The sequence below is a fragment of the Aphelocoma coerulescens genome, chromosome 1 (assembly GCF_041296385.1).
Source record: "Aphelocoma coerulescens isolate FSJ_1873_10779 chromosome 1, UR_Acoe_1.0, whole genome shotgun sequence".
NCBI lineage: Eukaryota > Metazoa > Chordata > Aves > Passeriformes > Corvidae > Aphelocoma > Aphelocoma coerulescens.
The window spans coordinates 10,415,070-10,431,038 of NC_091013.1; the positions used below are offsets into that span (position 1 = coordinate 10,415,070).

Genomic DNA, 15,969 nt, shown 5'->3' on the forward strand with positions numbered 1-15,969 from the left:
AAGAGAAAGGGTTCTGTAGTTCAATGGCAAGTAGAAGGGTTCTGTAACCACCTGCCTTCTGCCTCCTAATGCTGGTTCTGTAACCACCTGCCTTCTGCCTCCTAATGCTGACTGTCTTATGGCACTCTAAGTCATAAGCAGCTCCACTGCTTTCAGTGGAACTTCACCACTACAGGAAAGGAAAAAGAAGAAAAGAGCTCTAGAACTGACTCTTGAAAGAGATAGAAATCATTTTGCAACAAGATTTTGTTTCAGCTTATGGTCCATGGAGCAATAGTATACAAATATACAATCACATATGAAAACATTTATAGAAGGAGACTTAGCAGTCAGCTTTGAGACTCCAAGTCAATTCCCACCTGGATCTGTTGTTTTTATTAAATCTCTTTTTCAGAGTTGTCATCTAATACTATAGTCAATAGTAGCAGAAGTTACAAATGCTTAGTTTTTGAAATTAAGTCCATGGCATTCAGTGCAGGCAAGATGTAGCACCTTGCCTGGTGAAAGAAAAACTTATCAAAATTGCCATACCCTTTCTCTTCACCAATTCAGGTTGTTTCAGTAACTGTGGCTGTTAATGCAATAGTTTAGTCATGATCCTCCAAAGTATCCTCTAAAGTATTAATATTCCTCTAAAGCAGGGTAGGGGGTGACATCATATAATAGAAAGGTAGAATAGATAGCATTGAGAGTAGCTGCTAGAAATGTTGAAACAGTCATATAGAACATGCTTGCCATGATCTGAGCATTGCAGAACATGTAAGACTGAGCAGAAATGATGAATCAGCATTTATAGTTATTTAGAGACACCTCAGGGAACTGCCTTTGAGCTCTCCATGTACTTAGAAGGAAAATAGGTGAGAATGAAGCTGAGAATGGAATTCTTGATTCAGCTTGCCCTTTATCCTGGCCTAAATGGGAACTCTGGGAGTGTGCTATGTGCAGCTGCTTCAGTCTCCAAAATTCTGATAGAGACAGAAGAAGTGCATGTTTTTAGTGAAGATTGCCACACAGTTGAATTCTAAACTGTGTAGGCTTCTGCAGTCTTGAATATGATAAGTCCATGAATAGAGTAGGAGAAGGCCATAGTGAAGAGAAAATAAAAAGATCTCTGAACAACTTGTAGCTTTCTAGGACTTACCATTATAAGATTTTTATATTGTATAAACTTCCAACTTTGATTAAAGTGCATGGACTGATTATTCTCTACCTTAACTGAATTGTCTTCTCACTAAACAGTGGATTACAGAGCAGAAGTTTAAAAAACCCATAGTTTTAGCTCTCTAAAATTTTCCCTCTCTATTTGTCACTTCAAAACAACAATACTGTCTTTCACAAGATACCCAGACAGCTAAGCTCCTTCTTTTCCTCCATTTTCATATTTTTTTTTTTAATACTTTCATTATTATCACCTATGTAAGTCCTGGGATGCAATAAGGGTTTCTCACCAGTTAGGCTAAATGACAGCAGGTTGTTTGCTTATCAGTTTCAAAGGGTGCCAAGCTAGGATGCTCCAGATTCCTTACCTGTTTATAGTGAAGGCATAGCAATAGCTAATGGGGATAACTTTATTATACACTGCCTTGGTCCTAGATAAAAAGAATTAGTAAATAATGCACCACCATCATGAATGCATAGTTATTTTACACATTTGGTATTTCTAAAACTGCCCAGAAGTATTCTTTCTGCTGTTGTCAGCAGTGTTTGTAAAGGACTTTCTGTACAAATTCAGCAAATCATCTAGTGAGCTAAACCTCACCTCCAGGTTAATGACTGCTCAACCTAGCCCTACATTTGCTAAAGGAGAGAGGGACAAAGTGCAACTTCATATTCCCCAAAAAAGTAGATGACAATGAGGATGTAGTGACAGTTTTCAGACTCCTGAAATCAGCAGCCAAGATATGGAGCAGAGTGGCCTGTCTCAGCTTACACTTGGCACTCAGGAGCTCTTCATCCCTCACAACAGAAATCAATTGACCACTTGTTTCTTATTTGTGAAATTGTTAGTGCCATAATTTGATAGTGACATCCATTTGAGTTTATGGACTTACAGCAGTGGGGTTAAATAACACCATATTTTCCTGTGGACTACATGCTCAGTGGAGTTTATGATGACAGTAGTTGAATCATAGAGTATCAAATCCAACTCCTGATCCTGTGCTGGACGCACCAAGAATCACTAGAGCATTGTCCAAATGCTTCTTGAACTCTGTCAGTCTTGGTGCTGCGACCACTTTCTCTGGGGATTCTGTTCCAGTGGTCAGCCACCCCCCGGATGAAAAACCTTTTCCTGATATCCAACCTAAACAACTTTTCCAAATCTTCTTCTGTTACCCAGTTACAAACCTCTGGTCCAGCTTACTTCCTGGTGAATGGTGGAGCTACTGCTGTAGATGGGCTATTTTTTGTGCAAGAAGAGGTGTAAGGCTGTGCAGTGTATGTACACCCTGGAAAGTATATACCCAACCCAGGGCAGCCTTGACAATGCTTAACAGGTTTAATCTTGCACTCCATCTGTACAAATCTTTTGCAGTTAGGCTTGATGTTAGTACTGCTTGAGTAGAGAAAGGTAGATTTCTACCCCAGTGACGCACAGATTCAGAGTAGAAAGTCTGAATTTTAGTCCTGAGCTTTTACTGCATCACCATTTTTTCCACTTATTAGTAGAAAGCACAAGAAATCTTGGCTACAGTGATGTGATAATCCTTGAATTTGAACATTTTTCCTAGTCAGCGTTTTTGTATTTGAAGTGCCTTTTGAAATGTAAATTATGCACTGAAGTCATCAGTGTATACCAGGCAAAGAGTGAAAAATTGAAATAAAGCCTTTATATACAGACAAGTATATATTTACACAGTTTAACTGTTCTATGGAGGTGGCTGTTGAATTAAATTGCTATTAGAAAAAAAGTATTTGAAGTTACATAGAAGATGTTAAGAAGATTTTACTTCTGACAATGAAGAATCTAACAATTAGGATTAAATATAATTTTAAGGGATTCTCATTTTAATGCTCTTGATATTATAAGTAATACAAATAGTGTTGTATGTGATTTCTACTAATGTGCAATTCCTTCTGTCATCTGGTTTTCTACTGAGACATATTTATAGTAAGTAGAATAAATTAATTACAGAACCTTGTAATACAAGGATGTAATTCCATCTAGTAAAAACCCCTGAAGTGGAACCTTGAGATGTTTGCTATGTAAGGGAAGCAAAGCATAGGTAAGTAGACTTTGCTGCTGTGTCAAAGCTTTTCCCTAGGGGTAATGTCCAAAAGTAAGAAAGATTGTTTTATTCTTCAACAGCTTGTTTTACGAGGCTTTTTTCTTTTTGCTAGTACAGAAAGGAGTAGGATTCCTTCTACCTTTCATCTCCTTCCCTTTCTTTTGTGTGCATATGTCTCCAAATGAGCAGAGTGTTTTCTTCTGCACTAATTTTAAGCAAGCTGAATACCTGCCTGGCTATTTTTTAAGTATGTAGAGTCATAAATTTTGAATTTTAAACACATTTTTTAAAATAATCTCAATCTACTTATTTGACCTTGTGTTGTTAAAGGAACAATGAAAGTAAGATTTCTCTAAGAAATATAAGGAAGATCTTGGTGTGGGTGCAGTATTTTTATCTGTGTTTACAGAGCACGATGTGCTTAGTCAGCTATTTCTTTCTTCTACAGTAAAGCACCACTTTCATAATAATTTCAGTCCATTCTGTACTGCAGAAGCCCCATTAGGATCAGTATGGTCCTTTGCTGGTGCTGGAATGTTCCTGTGACAGTCACCAGATTCACCTGGGACTGAAAAAGACATAATCAGGGCCCAGAGAACTAAAAAAAATACCATACCACAGCTTAATCGAAAACAACTGTTCTTCCCTAGTTAAACAACTTAGCATGTCTTTCCCCTCAGTGATTTGGGAGAAATTAGTTGAATGAGAATTCTGTATTGATCCCCAGGAGCTGGCAGAGGACTGAGAGCCTTTTTTAAACTACTCTAGGGATTTTCTTTTTCGAAAAATCAAGCTGGCTGTCATCTTGTAAATGGAACTATACAGCCTTCCCCCTTTCAGAAAGGGGAAGTTGCTTAAGATTAAAGAGCTTCTTTTCTGTCATTACTTTATCCTCCAGGGACCACTGCTTTGTGTTTCCTTGTTACAGGAGGAAGGGGATAAAGTATCTGTGGAGAACCAATTGCAGAAGCATCCATTGCAGTTAGCTTGTTACTCTGGCAAGCAAGGAGGGATTTTCAAGACTTTCTTTAGTGCTGGAGACAAAGCACTGGGAATCTCAAAATCTTTTTGTGAAAATCTGAGTCAGGGCTTTTTTCTACTTATAAGTAAGTTTGTACCTTGGAACTGCAGTTCTGCAAACTCTAAGCAAAATGTAATGATACTTTGAAATTATTGGTTATTTGTCCAAGCAGTGTTAGAAATAGTAATGATCTTTTGCAGCCATGGTGGGTCATGGGCTATGACTGGGATTGGAGTGTCAGGTTTGTCTTTCAGGGAGACACTGTCATTTCTTTTTGGTGCCTGCCTAAACTGCCATTTCTCTCTAACTTATATATCTGGCAAGCAGATCTGAAGAGTTGGAGAAAAAATGTGTTGCTAGGCTAGAAATCCCTGAGATGCCAGCCACAAAGTAAGGTGGGAACTATGATTAATAAGGGTGGGGAATCAAATCCCTTTCAGTCCCTGTTGTAAATCTGCACTTCTTAGTCGTTCCTTATTGCTCTTAAGATCACCTCATTTTTTTCTTGTGAAAACTGAGTTGTTTTTTGTGCTTAATATTAATAGTCATAGAAGACATACTTCGTTCTAACAAAGAGGATCAGTATTGAAAAAAATTAATTAATATTATTCCAATACAAGCCTTGCCCTGCCCCTTCTTCTCTTATGTGTTGCTCACAGCCTTCTTCAAGATTCTTTCCTGCTTCAATTTGCTTTTCTGTAAATTTAATGAAACAGTAAATGATGCCACAGTCCAAACTATAGCTATTTATTTTGCTTTGAGGAAAAGTGAAAACCTGCTTGGAAGATTTATTTCCAAATTCCAAACTCCCTGATTTTATGGGCAAATTAAAAGATCTACATTAAATTCAACACAAGCCTGTTTTACATAACATTTAAAATTCTCATTGTGAATCCTGGACAATTTTCCTAGAAAGTGTTCTCAGGCTTTTTTTATGACACAGGGAAAGCTACAGACTCCAGAGGCTGCAGTTGCAGAAAGAACTAGGCCAAATGTACATAACTCAAAAAATTTTCCTGGACTTAATGTGTCATAGTGCCTGATTAATGTTTTTGTATAACATAATGTGGTGATAAAGACCCTAACACTTATTGCTGTAAACACACCTATGAAGTCAGTATGTGCCAACTAACATGACTGTGTGTGCATGTTTAAAAGATGGGCAGCTCCATCCTGCTGCCCAACTCTTGATGCTGATAAAGCACCCAAAGCTCTCTTCTGTGATATAACACTGAAAAGATTTATAGTTGTGAATTTTCATACCAAAGTGGGTCTCTCTAAAACATCAAACATGAGTTACAAAAAATTTACCTAGTGAAATATGCAACATGAATATTCTGTAGAGTTTTGTGCAACACTTTTCTTTGGTTAGTTTATCTATAAACAAGTAAAATATGCCTTATTAAATAGTTAGGTCACAGTAGCAGTGGCAAAGTATGGACATTTTAATCAAGTCTCTTTTAATATACCTGACAGTTCAATTAACAGGTATTAACTAAAAATATCTCTAGCTGGGACACTTAATAACTAAAAGTTAATTGTAACTGCTTTGAAATATCACCTTTTTCTCTTCATAATTTGGTATTCCTGAAATCTAACTATAGTTCTTTAGGATTGTAACTGCACATTGTTCTGCAAGAAGGTAAAAGTTACTGTACTCAAATCAGAGGAGAATTGAACATGTTAATTATATTATTAAACAAAGCTCTAATATCTCAATGTAAACTTTTAATGAATGAGTAAACAAACATAATACTGTTATGACTGAATTAAAGACTGCTAATCTAAATTCACATATATTCTACTAATTACTTTCTTTACTGAGAGTGAAGAAAGACTGTCAAACTGAACATGTGAGTTTTAAATTAACCTTATTTCTAAGTTCCATTTCATATCTTTTATTCTGTGAATATTTCTTACTGCCCAGTAGGACTGACACATGGACTATATGAAAGATCAGAGCTTCATAATATGTGAGCTTCTTTTCTCTGATAAACAGGCCATGTCTGTTCAGCTTCTATTGATTCTTGCTGTATTGCTGTATCCCCAAAGACTAGATTTCTGTTTAGCTTCTGTGTTCTAAAACAAAACAAAACAAAAAAAGGTGTTTGAAGTATGAGATAACTAAAGAAAGAAACTGCATTAAACTTACCTGTTATAGTCTTACTCTGCATAACCTTAGAGTCAGTTTTAATTATATTCTGTTTTTTTCCTTCTGGTTGCTGAAGAATAGGATGTGCAAGGCAGACTCTCCACTCCCCAGAAAGATTTATGGAGGCCTTTGCAACAGTAGCTGACCATGTCACATTGTACAAATCTGGCCTCTAGCCTCACCTCTGCAACAATTTCTTTGAATTAATAACTTGCTTGCATAACTTGAGCTACCTTCACACAAATTTTATTCTTTGAGATCAGTGATGAACAGATAGGAGGATGTGTTTGGGATTCTTTACTAGACCCAGACTCATAGAGTATCCTAAGCTGGAAGGGACTCACAAGGATCATCGAGTCCAACTTGTGGCCCTGCACAGCGCAGTCCTAGAGTCACACCATGTGCCTGAGTGTTGTCCAAACACTCCTTGAGCTCTGTCGGGCTGGTGCTGTGACCACTGCCCTGGGAGCCTGTTCCAGTGCCCAAACACCCTCTGGGTGAAGAGCTGTTTCCTAAGCTCCAACCTAAACCTCCCCTGTACGGAACAGCCACAGTTTGTGCTTCTGAGAATTACCTGCAGGACTCATAATTGTTTTCTGGAAGCTATTCCATCCAGCCATTAGAAACTTTCCTAAGTGAGTTGGATCAAGTGGTAGAATATAACCTGTTCTCTGCTCCATGTTACTCATACTAGAGGTAACTTTCTGATACTGGCCCTTGTAGGAATCTGTACATTGTTTAAATTCTCCATATTGCAATCATATGCATTAGCCAAAATGTCTTTTGCTATTCATTCATGAAGTAAGAACTTCTAGCTTGATAAATTTTACTTGACAATGTTGAAGGTCTTTTGTTATTCACAAAACTAATATGTTTAATACTCTGAACATTTATTTTTTGTAAATTAGTGTGTATAATTAGTGTATCTGTAAATATGGAGAATATATATTTGTATATATATGTTTATATATATATAATCCCTCATAAACATGCCACTTAGGTTTTTTTAGATTTTAGGTGGTAGTAGTTGCCATTGTTATGGTAACCTTTACCATTCATCTTCTTTTCCACAAAATGCATTTTCTTTTTCCTGTTTATTCTGGGCATTGCAGATACTTTTTTTCATTACAGTAAATCATTATTCACAGAAGTCAAAGGTAAAAAGCAAGCTTTCAAATGCCACTACTGTGAAAATACTTATTAATTTTAATGATACTGGAAAATGCACTTTCTGAGTATGGTATAGATTTTTGTTTGTTTTTCTATTGTACTAACAGATGTCAGAATTATTTAAGATGTTTTTGTTAAAGACAGAAAAGGCACTGTAAGATATTTTATCTAAACAGGCTCTTTATGACTTAAAAATATTTTCTCCTTGGCAGCAGTATGATGCACACTCTCCTCTATCAATATAGTTTTCTCTGCTTTTCCATTCCTATAAGGTCTGTAAGTCATCAACATATTAGTTTCAGAGAAACAGAACTATTTACTATCTGCTACTCTTACAATAAGATCTAGTAACTGTGACTTGGACGTAGGTTTCTTATCTCAAACGAATTTTCCAAATTAAAGGGAAAAGGGGTTTTAAATGAAATTTTATTGTAAACTTAAAAAAAAAAAAAAAAAAAAAAAAAAAAAACAAACCCAAACAGCAATCACTTATTTAAAAGGTTTTTAACTGACTGAAAAGCTGTAAAAGATAAAAAATACCTAGTGCAAATACAGGCATCAGTACTTTAAGAAGATAATGCTGAGTGCTCTGTTATTACTATGATTTTCAGTGAAACGAGGAAGCCAAATTTTCCAGTATATATATTTCTGTACACACCTACCACACCTTAAACAGGATAAATAACATCTTTCAGGCTCAGGGACTCAACAGCCAGCATTAACTGGTATCATCAGTTTTCTGTTATTCTTCCTGCTCTAAAGCCACCATTGTAGGGGGATTTCAAGACAGGCAGTGGAAACATAAAATTGAACAGGGCAATTTTGGAGGATAAAACATGTTATTACAGTTTGAACTAAGAACTCTGTCATTGGAAATCATAGGATTTAAGCACTTCATAGTAATTACAGGGGAATACTGAGGGGACATCCTGTAATATACACTTTGCATTACACATACTTATGCTCTGTGCCACAAATACACTGAAATTAATTTTTTATTTATGAATTATGATGGTAATTTGAGGAATTTCTGAGAACTGGTTTCCCCCAATTGGATATGATTTTCCAGCTGTCTATAATTCAGGGTCTTGTACCTGTCTCTGTGTCCAGGCTGTGGAAACTATCCTTGAGCCTTGTCCCAGACTGAATCTGAAGCAGATCCTGGGAGCCAGAATTGCCTGCCAGATTTCACTGGTGTTGACTTAGAATCTGTCCATGAGTATTTCGTTTGGGTTGGGATCAGGTGCTTGCTGTGCTCTGTCTCACACCAAAGAGTGCTCTGGATTTAGTTCAGATGAAAACCAGGTAGAAGAGGTTCTCTCCAGCAGCCCATCCAGTGTGCTCCAGCAATTAATGGACCCTTGGTTGGTGGGATGTGGATGTAGCTGGGCAGTCCAGGCAGTCTAACACCCCTTTGTAGGATGTATCCTCTGTGCTGGCTGCCCCACCTTCCAGCCACCATCCTGTCACAGGACCTGGGACACTGAAGGACAGTGGAAATGCTTGCTCAGTGTGTTGTGCAAACAGCAGCACACAGGTCTTTTGGGGCTTCTGGCTCTGGAGAACTCCAGAAGAGATGTTTGAGAGTGTCAAGGCACAGCAAGGCTGGGGTAAGGGGCTGCAAGCAGGGGCCTCTCCCAAAGTTCCTACTGTACCTGAAGGTGGGGAGCAGAGCTGGTCTGGCTGCAGTGAGCAAGGTGTGCTGTGGACAGACTTACAGAGTAGCCCAGGTCAAGGTCTGAGTTTAAAAATGGCCCTGAAGCCCTGGGCAGAAACCCCAGATGAGATTTCTTGCAGTCATTTCTCACTAAAGCCTGATGACAGTTCATGCTGCTGTGCCACATCAAAGCTGGCCTTAAGCAGGTCAGAGGGCCTGGGGTGGGGGAAGGAGGAGAACATCACCCTGGCAGTCAGAAGTCAATGCGATTTTTCACTCATATTTAATTTTATCAGATGGTTGCCACCATAGGGTGGGTATTCCTAACACGCTGCAGTAGTCTGGCTGGAAGTGCAGTGTACACTGTCACCCACTGTGAGGATGAAACGTGTACAGTACCCTTCACATGCAGGCAGAAATCGTTTGGATTTCCATAAAATTGAGCCACTGTTTGTTCCATGTATAATGCTTGATTTGGCATTTCCTTATCACGCTTTTTTTTAGTTACACTTTAGAAAGTTATGAAATTTGTGGTTTTATTAACAATTCCATGGATATTTTTAATGTGTAAGAGAGTTGCAAAATATGCTACTCTTTTGCTGAGGTCACACTTAATCAAGCATTTCTTTATTTTCTCTAGGGCAAAGGTGTTACCTACACTTAATCCAGGTGTCTAGGCAAAGTTCTCTAAAATACATCATGGTATCTCTGTTCTGATAAAGGAAAACTTTGTAGGAAATAAAGAATTGGAATTTTGAAGTTCATATGCATAATAAATAGTTGTGTTTAGTGTAGAAAAAAAAAGTATGTTTTATAAATTATGTGGAGTGTTTCTATTTAAACTATTGATGCACAGCATGCATTAGAATCCAAGGATTTACTGTATAATTATTAACTGTAAATGGTTATTAAGTTTATTGTTCTCTAATGTATAATAAAACTGGATTTGTATATGCCTAAAAGCCAACAACGATTGACATGACCTTGCTTTTTCATAGCCAATTTAATTGTAATTTTCTTTGATGTAGAGATGGACACTGAATGATATGATATCAGTAACTAGGGCAAGAAGAATAATACAATCAATACAATTCAAGATATCAAAATATTTCTAATGTAATTGTAATGTAGAGTGTTTTTAATTTATGTAATTCTGCAGAGCCTACTTTCTGCAAAGAAGAGAGAAATTAAATTTTGAATTGATGGATAGCATTGCTATGGTTGTTTTGGTCGCAGTTTATTTTTTATTTCTGATATTTATTTGGTAGTTTATGGGTGAAAGACAGGGTGCAAAGCTGTGAATAGAGTATGTACAGCTAAGTGTTGTCCCAGAACGGATCCACAGCAAAACCTGAGATCAGGATCTAGATGTAGCAGTGTCTAAAATGAGATAATCACTTTGAGTCCAAATGCAGAGAGGATATCGAAATTAAATATAAATTAAGAACACATATGAATTCTGTGAAATCAAATGAAAACATCAAAACCTCTGAAAATGGGTTAGCTGTTTCTTTAAGCAATTTAATTGTAGAAGTTGCTTGACAAAACCAAGTTTTCTTGTTTTGTTATCTGTAAGAATGGCCTTAAGTATTAAAGTTAATGCTCTCACATTTTAATACATAATTATTTATACTACTTTGATGTTTTGTATATTTTTTACAAGGTGCTAATTGTGCTGAATTAAGCTGACAAAACTGCATAATTTGTGGGTTAATATTAGCATAATCCTACAGTATAGTTTAGCAACAGTATAGAAATGAGGTTTACGGAATGTTTTTCCAATATGAGCAATAAAATGAATGTTTCTTACAATAACAATTTCCATGAGATAAGCCATGTCTTTTAGGAAAGTGTATAAATAATAGGGTTCTTTTTCTGTGGGTCGATTGATTGTGAAGTTTTACTAAACCAGAATGTATCACAAAAGTGGGTTTCATATTTTATCAAGGAACGTTATCAAAATATCAAGGAATTAATCAAAACATAGATGCAGAATTAAGATTTGGTTTACAAGAACAAACCAATAACCTTTTGTACCCCATCTTATGTTTGTGTCTTTCCTGATTTCCTTTCACCTTTGTATGGCTTCTTAAAAACACCAGTCTTGTGACACAGAACATCAAGTGTATTCCCATTATAGAGAGTTCCACTGACAGTGTATCCAAATTGTCATTTGTAAATCCATGTCCAATATCATGCACAATGCTACCGAAGAATATTAAATTTTACTTATAGCAAGTCAGGTCCAAGGGTTCAGAAGAGTGGAAGGAAGGAAGCCACCAATATTTTTATGACGATGTAAATTGTGCTACGTATTACCTCAGCAGTTGTCTTTGGGTACTTTTTTTATTTCTTGCTCTCCAGAGGGAAAATAAATCCATTATGTACTAATATGATAAAATGCAATTGCTCCCACAAGCCACCGCTTAACATGGTCCCTGTTGGAGTGTCAGTACATATATGAAAAAATTGGGCCAGTGTAACAGTGTTTTTTCACTCATCAACCCAAACAAACTCGAGATAGAGGAATAAAGCTGACTTACTGTGTCAGAGCTCATGTACAATGCTTACATGCTTTCTAGAGTGTACAAGTCATATATTCTCATCCAGAACCTCCTGCTTGGCTTTGGGGTGTCTGTTTGCACCTTGTTATTGAGCATGTGCTAAGAAAAACAGAGAGGAGGACACATCAGAAAGGAAGTACTGCCCAGATTTCACACAATCACCTACTATCCACATTATTTTGGCTTATGCCTGTCTGAGGGGAAGGGTTTGAGCAGATGAAGACACAGATGAATGGCTACACTAGGGTATTTTATCTCAATGACACATCTCTGATGGCAAAGGGTGGATCCCTAGGTAAGGGTATATGAGGCCTTTAATTTTTCCATGCTCCAAATTGTGTACTTGGGGATTCCTGAGGCAGACATATGCTTTCTGAGTTTTCATAGTCCTCAGAGTATTGCTCTCTTATGAATTTATTTTCCATTCTGCTGTGCCAAGCCTTCAGCAATTTAGCTGTTCAGCGTTGGTAGTTAATTAGCCTTCTCCTTTTGTGGGTTTTGAACTTACCACCTGTTAACAGGATTGCACATGGTAAAACAAGCAAACAAACAAACAAAACCCTCTTTGTTTTTAAGGTTTTAAAATCTATTTGAAGTAGTCCTGTGTGTAAGCAGATGTAATACACAGATTCAGCAAGGGAAGCTTTCACTCAGGTATACTCAGGAGAGGTGTCCCATAACTTCCCAGAGCAGGAAGCTGCTTGACAATGTTCCAATGGACCCCCACCTGCCACTGCAGAAAAAATTACATTTTCTCTTATAATTGTAACAGTATTTAAGTATTTAATCACTTCAATAGCCTTGGATTTTAGTGGCTTTGCCTGTTGATAAATTCTTTTTTTTTACTGATGTTTTTATTGGCTTATACTGAGTGTAACAAGGTGTTTTTAGACAAGAGCAATAAGCACTGGTGTTGAAACTTTTAAACTTTAAATATGCATATCTTCTTGTTGCAACCTTTTGTTTTTCTTCTTCTTATAACTCTTATTTCCCAGAGCAAAGGACGAATGTAGAGTGATGGGAGATTCAGTTTGCAAGTTCTGTAATGCAAATTCAATGATACTAATATCAACCCCTACTGAATTTTTTTACATTGACGCTTCTGATAAGCTTTGTCATGCTGAGAATAGTAATTTTTCTTTGTGAGAAACAGAAGAAAAATATTTTAATGTACTGTCCAAAATAAGAGATCATTCTGGACCAAAAGAAATGGAATTTTAATTTTATTTTCTAGGTGAAATTTTTAAAGTAAATTTATTTTTCCTTGTAATTCTGAGTAAGTTAGTTATAAAAAACCTCTGTTATAATATGCCTATCAATTACGGTTTGACTAATTTTGAACAGTAAAATATGATAAGCATGATAAATGATCACAGTCATTTTAATAAATAAGTTAGATGACAGACTACACTATTTAATCAGGTCAATAGTCTGCTTATATTTTCTTCTAAAAAGTGAAAAATCATCAGTAAAATGGAAAATATTATCTGCATTCCCTGATAGTAATGTCATTTTGTTTGGTGAATTAAACTCCTTAACATTCAAATAATCATATAGTTTGCCCATACAGAACCAGATTATCTCCTAGAGAAATAATTGAGCATCTTTGTTTTTATCCTTTAAGTACACCCTAAAATCTATTATAATCCTGTAAAGGAGGATTATTAAACTAAACAACAGTAGCACATTTAATGATGATCTTCTAACAAAGCATTCTGGCTAATCTCTGATTAGTGATTACATTTCCACACCAATCTAACACACAGGATAACTGAATTTCTTAAGACATAGGCTATCTGCAAAACCCCCTTATAATTCTGTCTTCATTTCATTCCTTTAGCATTTGGCAGTGGCCAAGTCAAACAGCTGTTGAAGAAGATCAATAGGTCACTCTAGGCAAAAACAGGTCAGATCTTCCCAAAGTACCAGAAATACTTATCTGGTCTTTTTGTAGAGGACTGTAGACTTGCAGACATGGTAGTAACACTTCTCATCCTTTTTTACTGCTCAAACCCCTATTTTTCTAATATTCTAATTTTTTTTTCAATCATCCTTGTTTTTCAGGACTTTCTGTTCTTTTTTTGCATAACTATAAAATACTCAAAAGTGAAACATATAGAAAAAAGGTTTTAATAGTGTCCCTTTGCACAATGCAAGTGGAAATTCACTTGAAGCCCATTGCATTTTCTTGAGAAGGAATTTAAAATTGATAAAACTCTGTTTTGTGCTACATTTTCTTAAGGATAATTTCACTTCAGTGGTACTGCCATATTGCCATTTGATATAACTGTTAAAAATGCTAATATATTATGCCATCAGTATTACACCGACTTTAACCTGGGACATCCAACATTATTATCTTTATTTTTTTTTCTCTAGTCAATAAATAAAGTATCAATAGATTGTTATTTCATCTCCTTTTATACTTGCAGACGGTTTGACAAATCTTTGGAAAAGTGGCAGATTTTTCATTCTGACATGAAGAGATTTAATCATTGGCTAAGTGAAACTGAAGAGAAGCTGTCAAGAGCACAGATAGAAGCTGGAGACGTGGGGCTTGTGAAAACAAAGCAATTTATCCAGGTATGATTTGATTAGCCTATTTTCTGTTTTTCTGCAGAGTTTAAGAAATTTTCAGGTCTGGGTAATCTGTATAGTTTCGCAGTTCATTTAAGGAGGATTTGTTGAGTAGACAGTGACAATTTTGTTCAGATATGTCTGTTTGTCTGGTTAACTAAGAATTTTTGCTAGCTTGTTGTAAGATATATTTTTAAACAAAATAAGATATGGGATGACATGGTATATTGTAATACTTTCAGTTACATATTTCTTGGTCTTTACTTAAAATGCTCATTAATTTCTATTTGATATTTATGACCAGCAGAAGTATCAGACTTAATTTTAAAGTCTTGTGGAAGAAATGTGATTAATCATTGAGCTGTACAGGAGATATTCTGTGAACTATGTCTTGCAAGTATTGCTTATTTTGCCTGTTTCATGTTCTAATCAAAGGATCTGGAGGATGCTTTTATTTGTGAAATGCAGTGTGACAGAATAGCCACTGAGTTGCTATGTGTCCAGTTCCAATTTGTATGCTTTTCATCTTGCAAGCTCTTTGAGCATCATAAGGAAAATAATAACACTAGTTTCTTGGTAGTTTATTTCATTTCCCTCTTATGTGATTCAAATGGTAATGGCTATGAAGAATTAATTCTAAACTGATGTTTTGGAAGTAGATAGTTTCAGCTGAATAACTTGACCAAACCCTGGATTCGTGTTATAAATTTTTACTCGTGCATAAGAAAAAGATGCTGTTAAAGTAATTGGCACTTTTACATTTGAATTGCTGGATTGAATTATTGATTTCAACTTGAAAGAAGTTAGGTCTGTCTAACGTTAAAGCTAGAGGGTTTTTCGAGTGCAACCTACTTCTTGGCCTACAGTTAAAAAAATAAATCATGTTGTTTGAATTCTAATATTTCAAATCAACTTTTTAAAGATTTACACTGCTGTTTTTTGACTGTAAAACTGCTGAACTGAAAAGTTAACAAAATCATGTGGTGCAAGATACAACTGTTAAGTAACACACTAAGCTGAAGCAGTTAAAATAGCAAGTAAATCTTTTTTCTGCACATTACTTTCAATGCTTTGAATACTGAAGAAAGGTGTTTGAGATCTGATTTACAAAATAGACTCTCATCAAGGAATTAAAAATGCTCTTTGCTGCATGTGTAAAAGGCAGCAGAGCTTATGTGTTTGGTCTCTGAAACCTCAACTCCCTTTCTCTGTCCCACAATTTGAAAAACATATATATTGCTAAAGTAAGACGTATTTCTAAGTAGACACAAAGGTGTCACAAAGCCTTACCCATTCTTCTTTGTTTTTCCTGTGCACCACCACCTCTCTTGGCACTATTCTTGGATCCTTGAGCAGCTTCAAATGAGCATTTACAAAAAAAAATGAATCCATGAAAAAAAAAAAGTGTTTGTCTCTTTTTTTTCCAACCCCTTGGTAAATCAGCATTTTCCCTCTGAGAAGAGGTTGATTTTTGAAAGTTCCCAGACGAAGGTAAGATGTATTATAGATGTTACAAATGCACTGGGTGTGTAGCACATATCAAAGTCTCAGCAGATTAGAAACATTATTTTTTTGTCATCATTGAGACATCTGAACATCAT

General features: G+C 36.1%; 1 protein-coding gene across 11 annotated transcripts in view; it reads left to right on the forward strand.

Moving 5' to 3' along the window:
• The window catches only part of DMD (dystrophin), a 1,181,986-nt gene that overhangs the window by 614,071 nt on the left and 551,946 nt on the right, over window positions 1-15,969 (forward strand). For all 11 annotated transcript variants that reach the window (XM_069032076.1, XM_069032238.1, XM_069031841.1 and 8 more), the window contains one exon: window positions 14,224-14,374. In XM_069032076.1, the coding sequence (XP_068888177.1) occupies window positions 14,224-14,374 (151 nt within the window). The remainder of the gene's footprint in view (window positions 1-14,223; window positions 14,375-15,969) is intronic.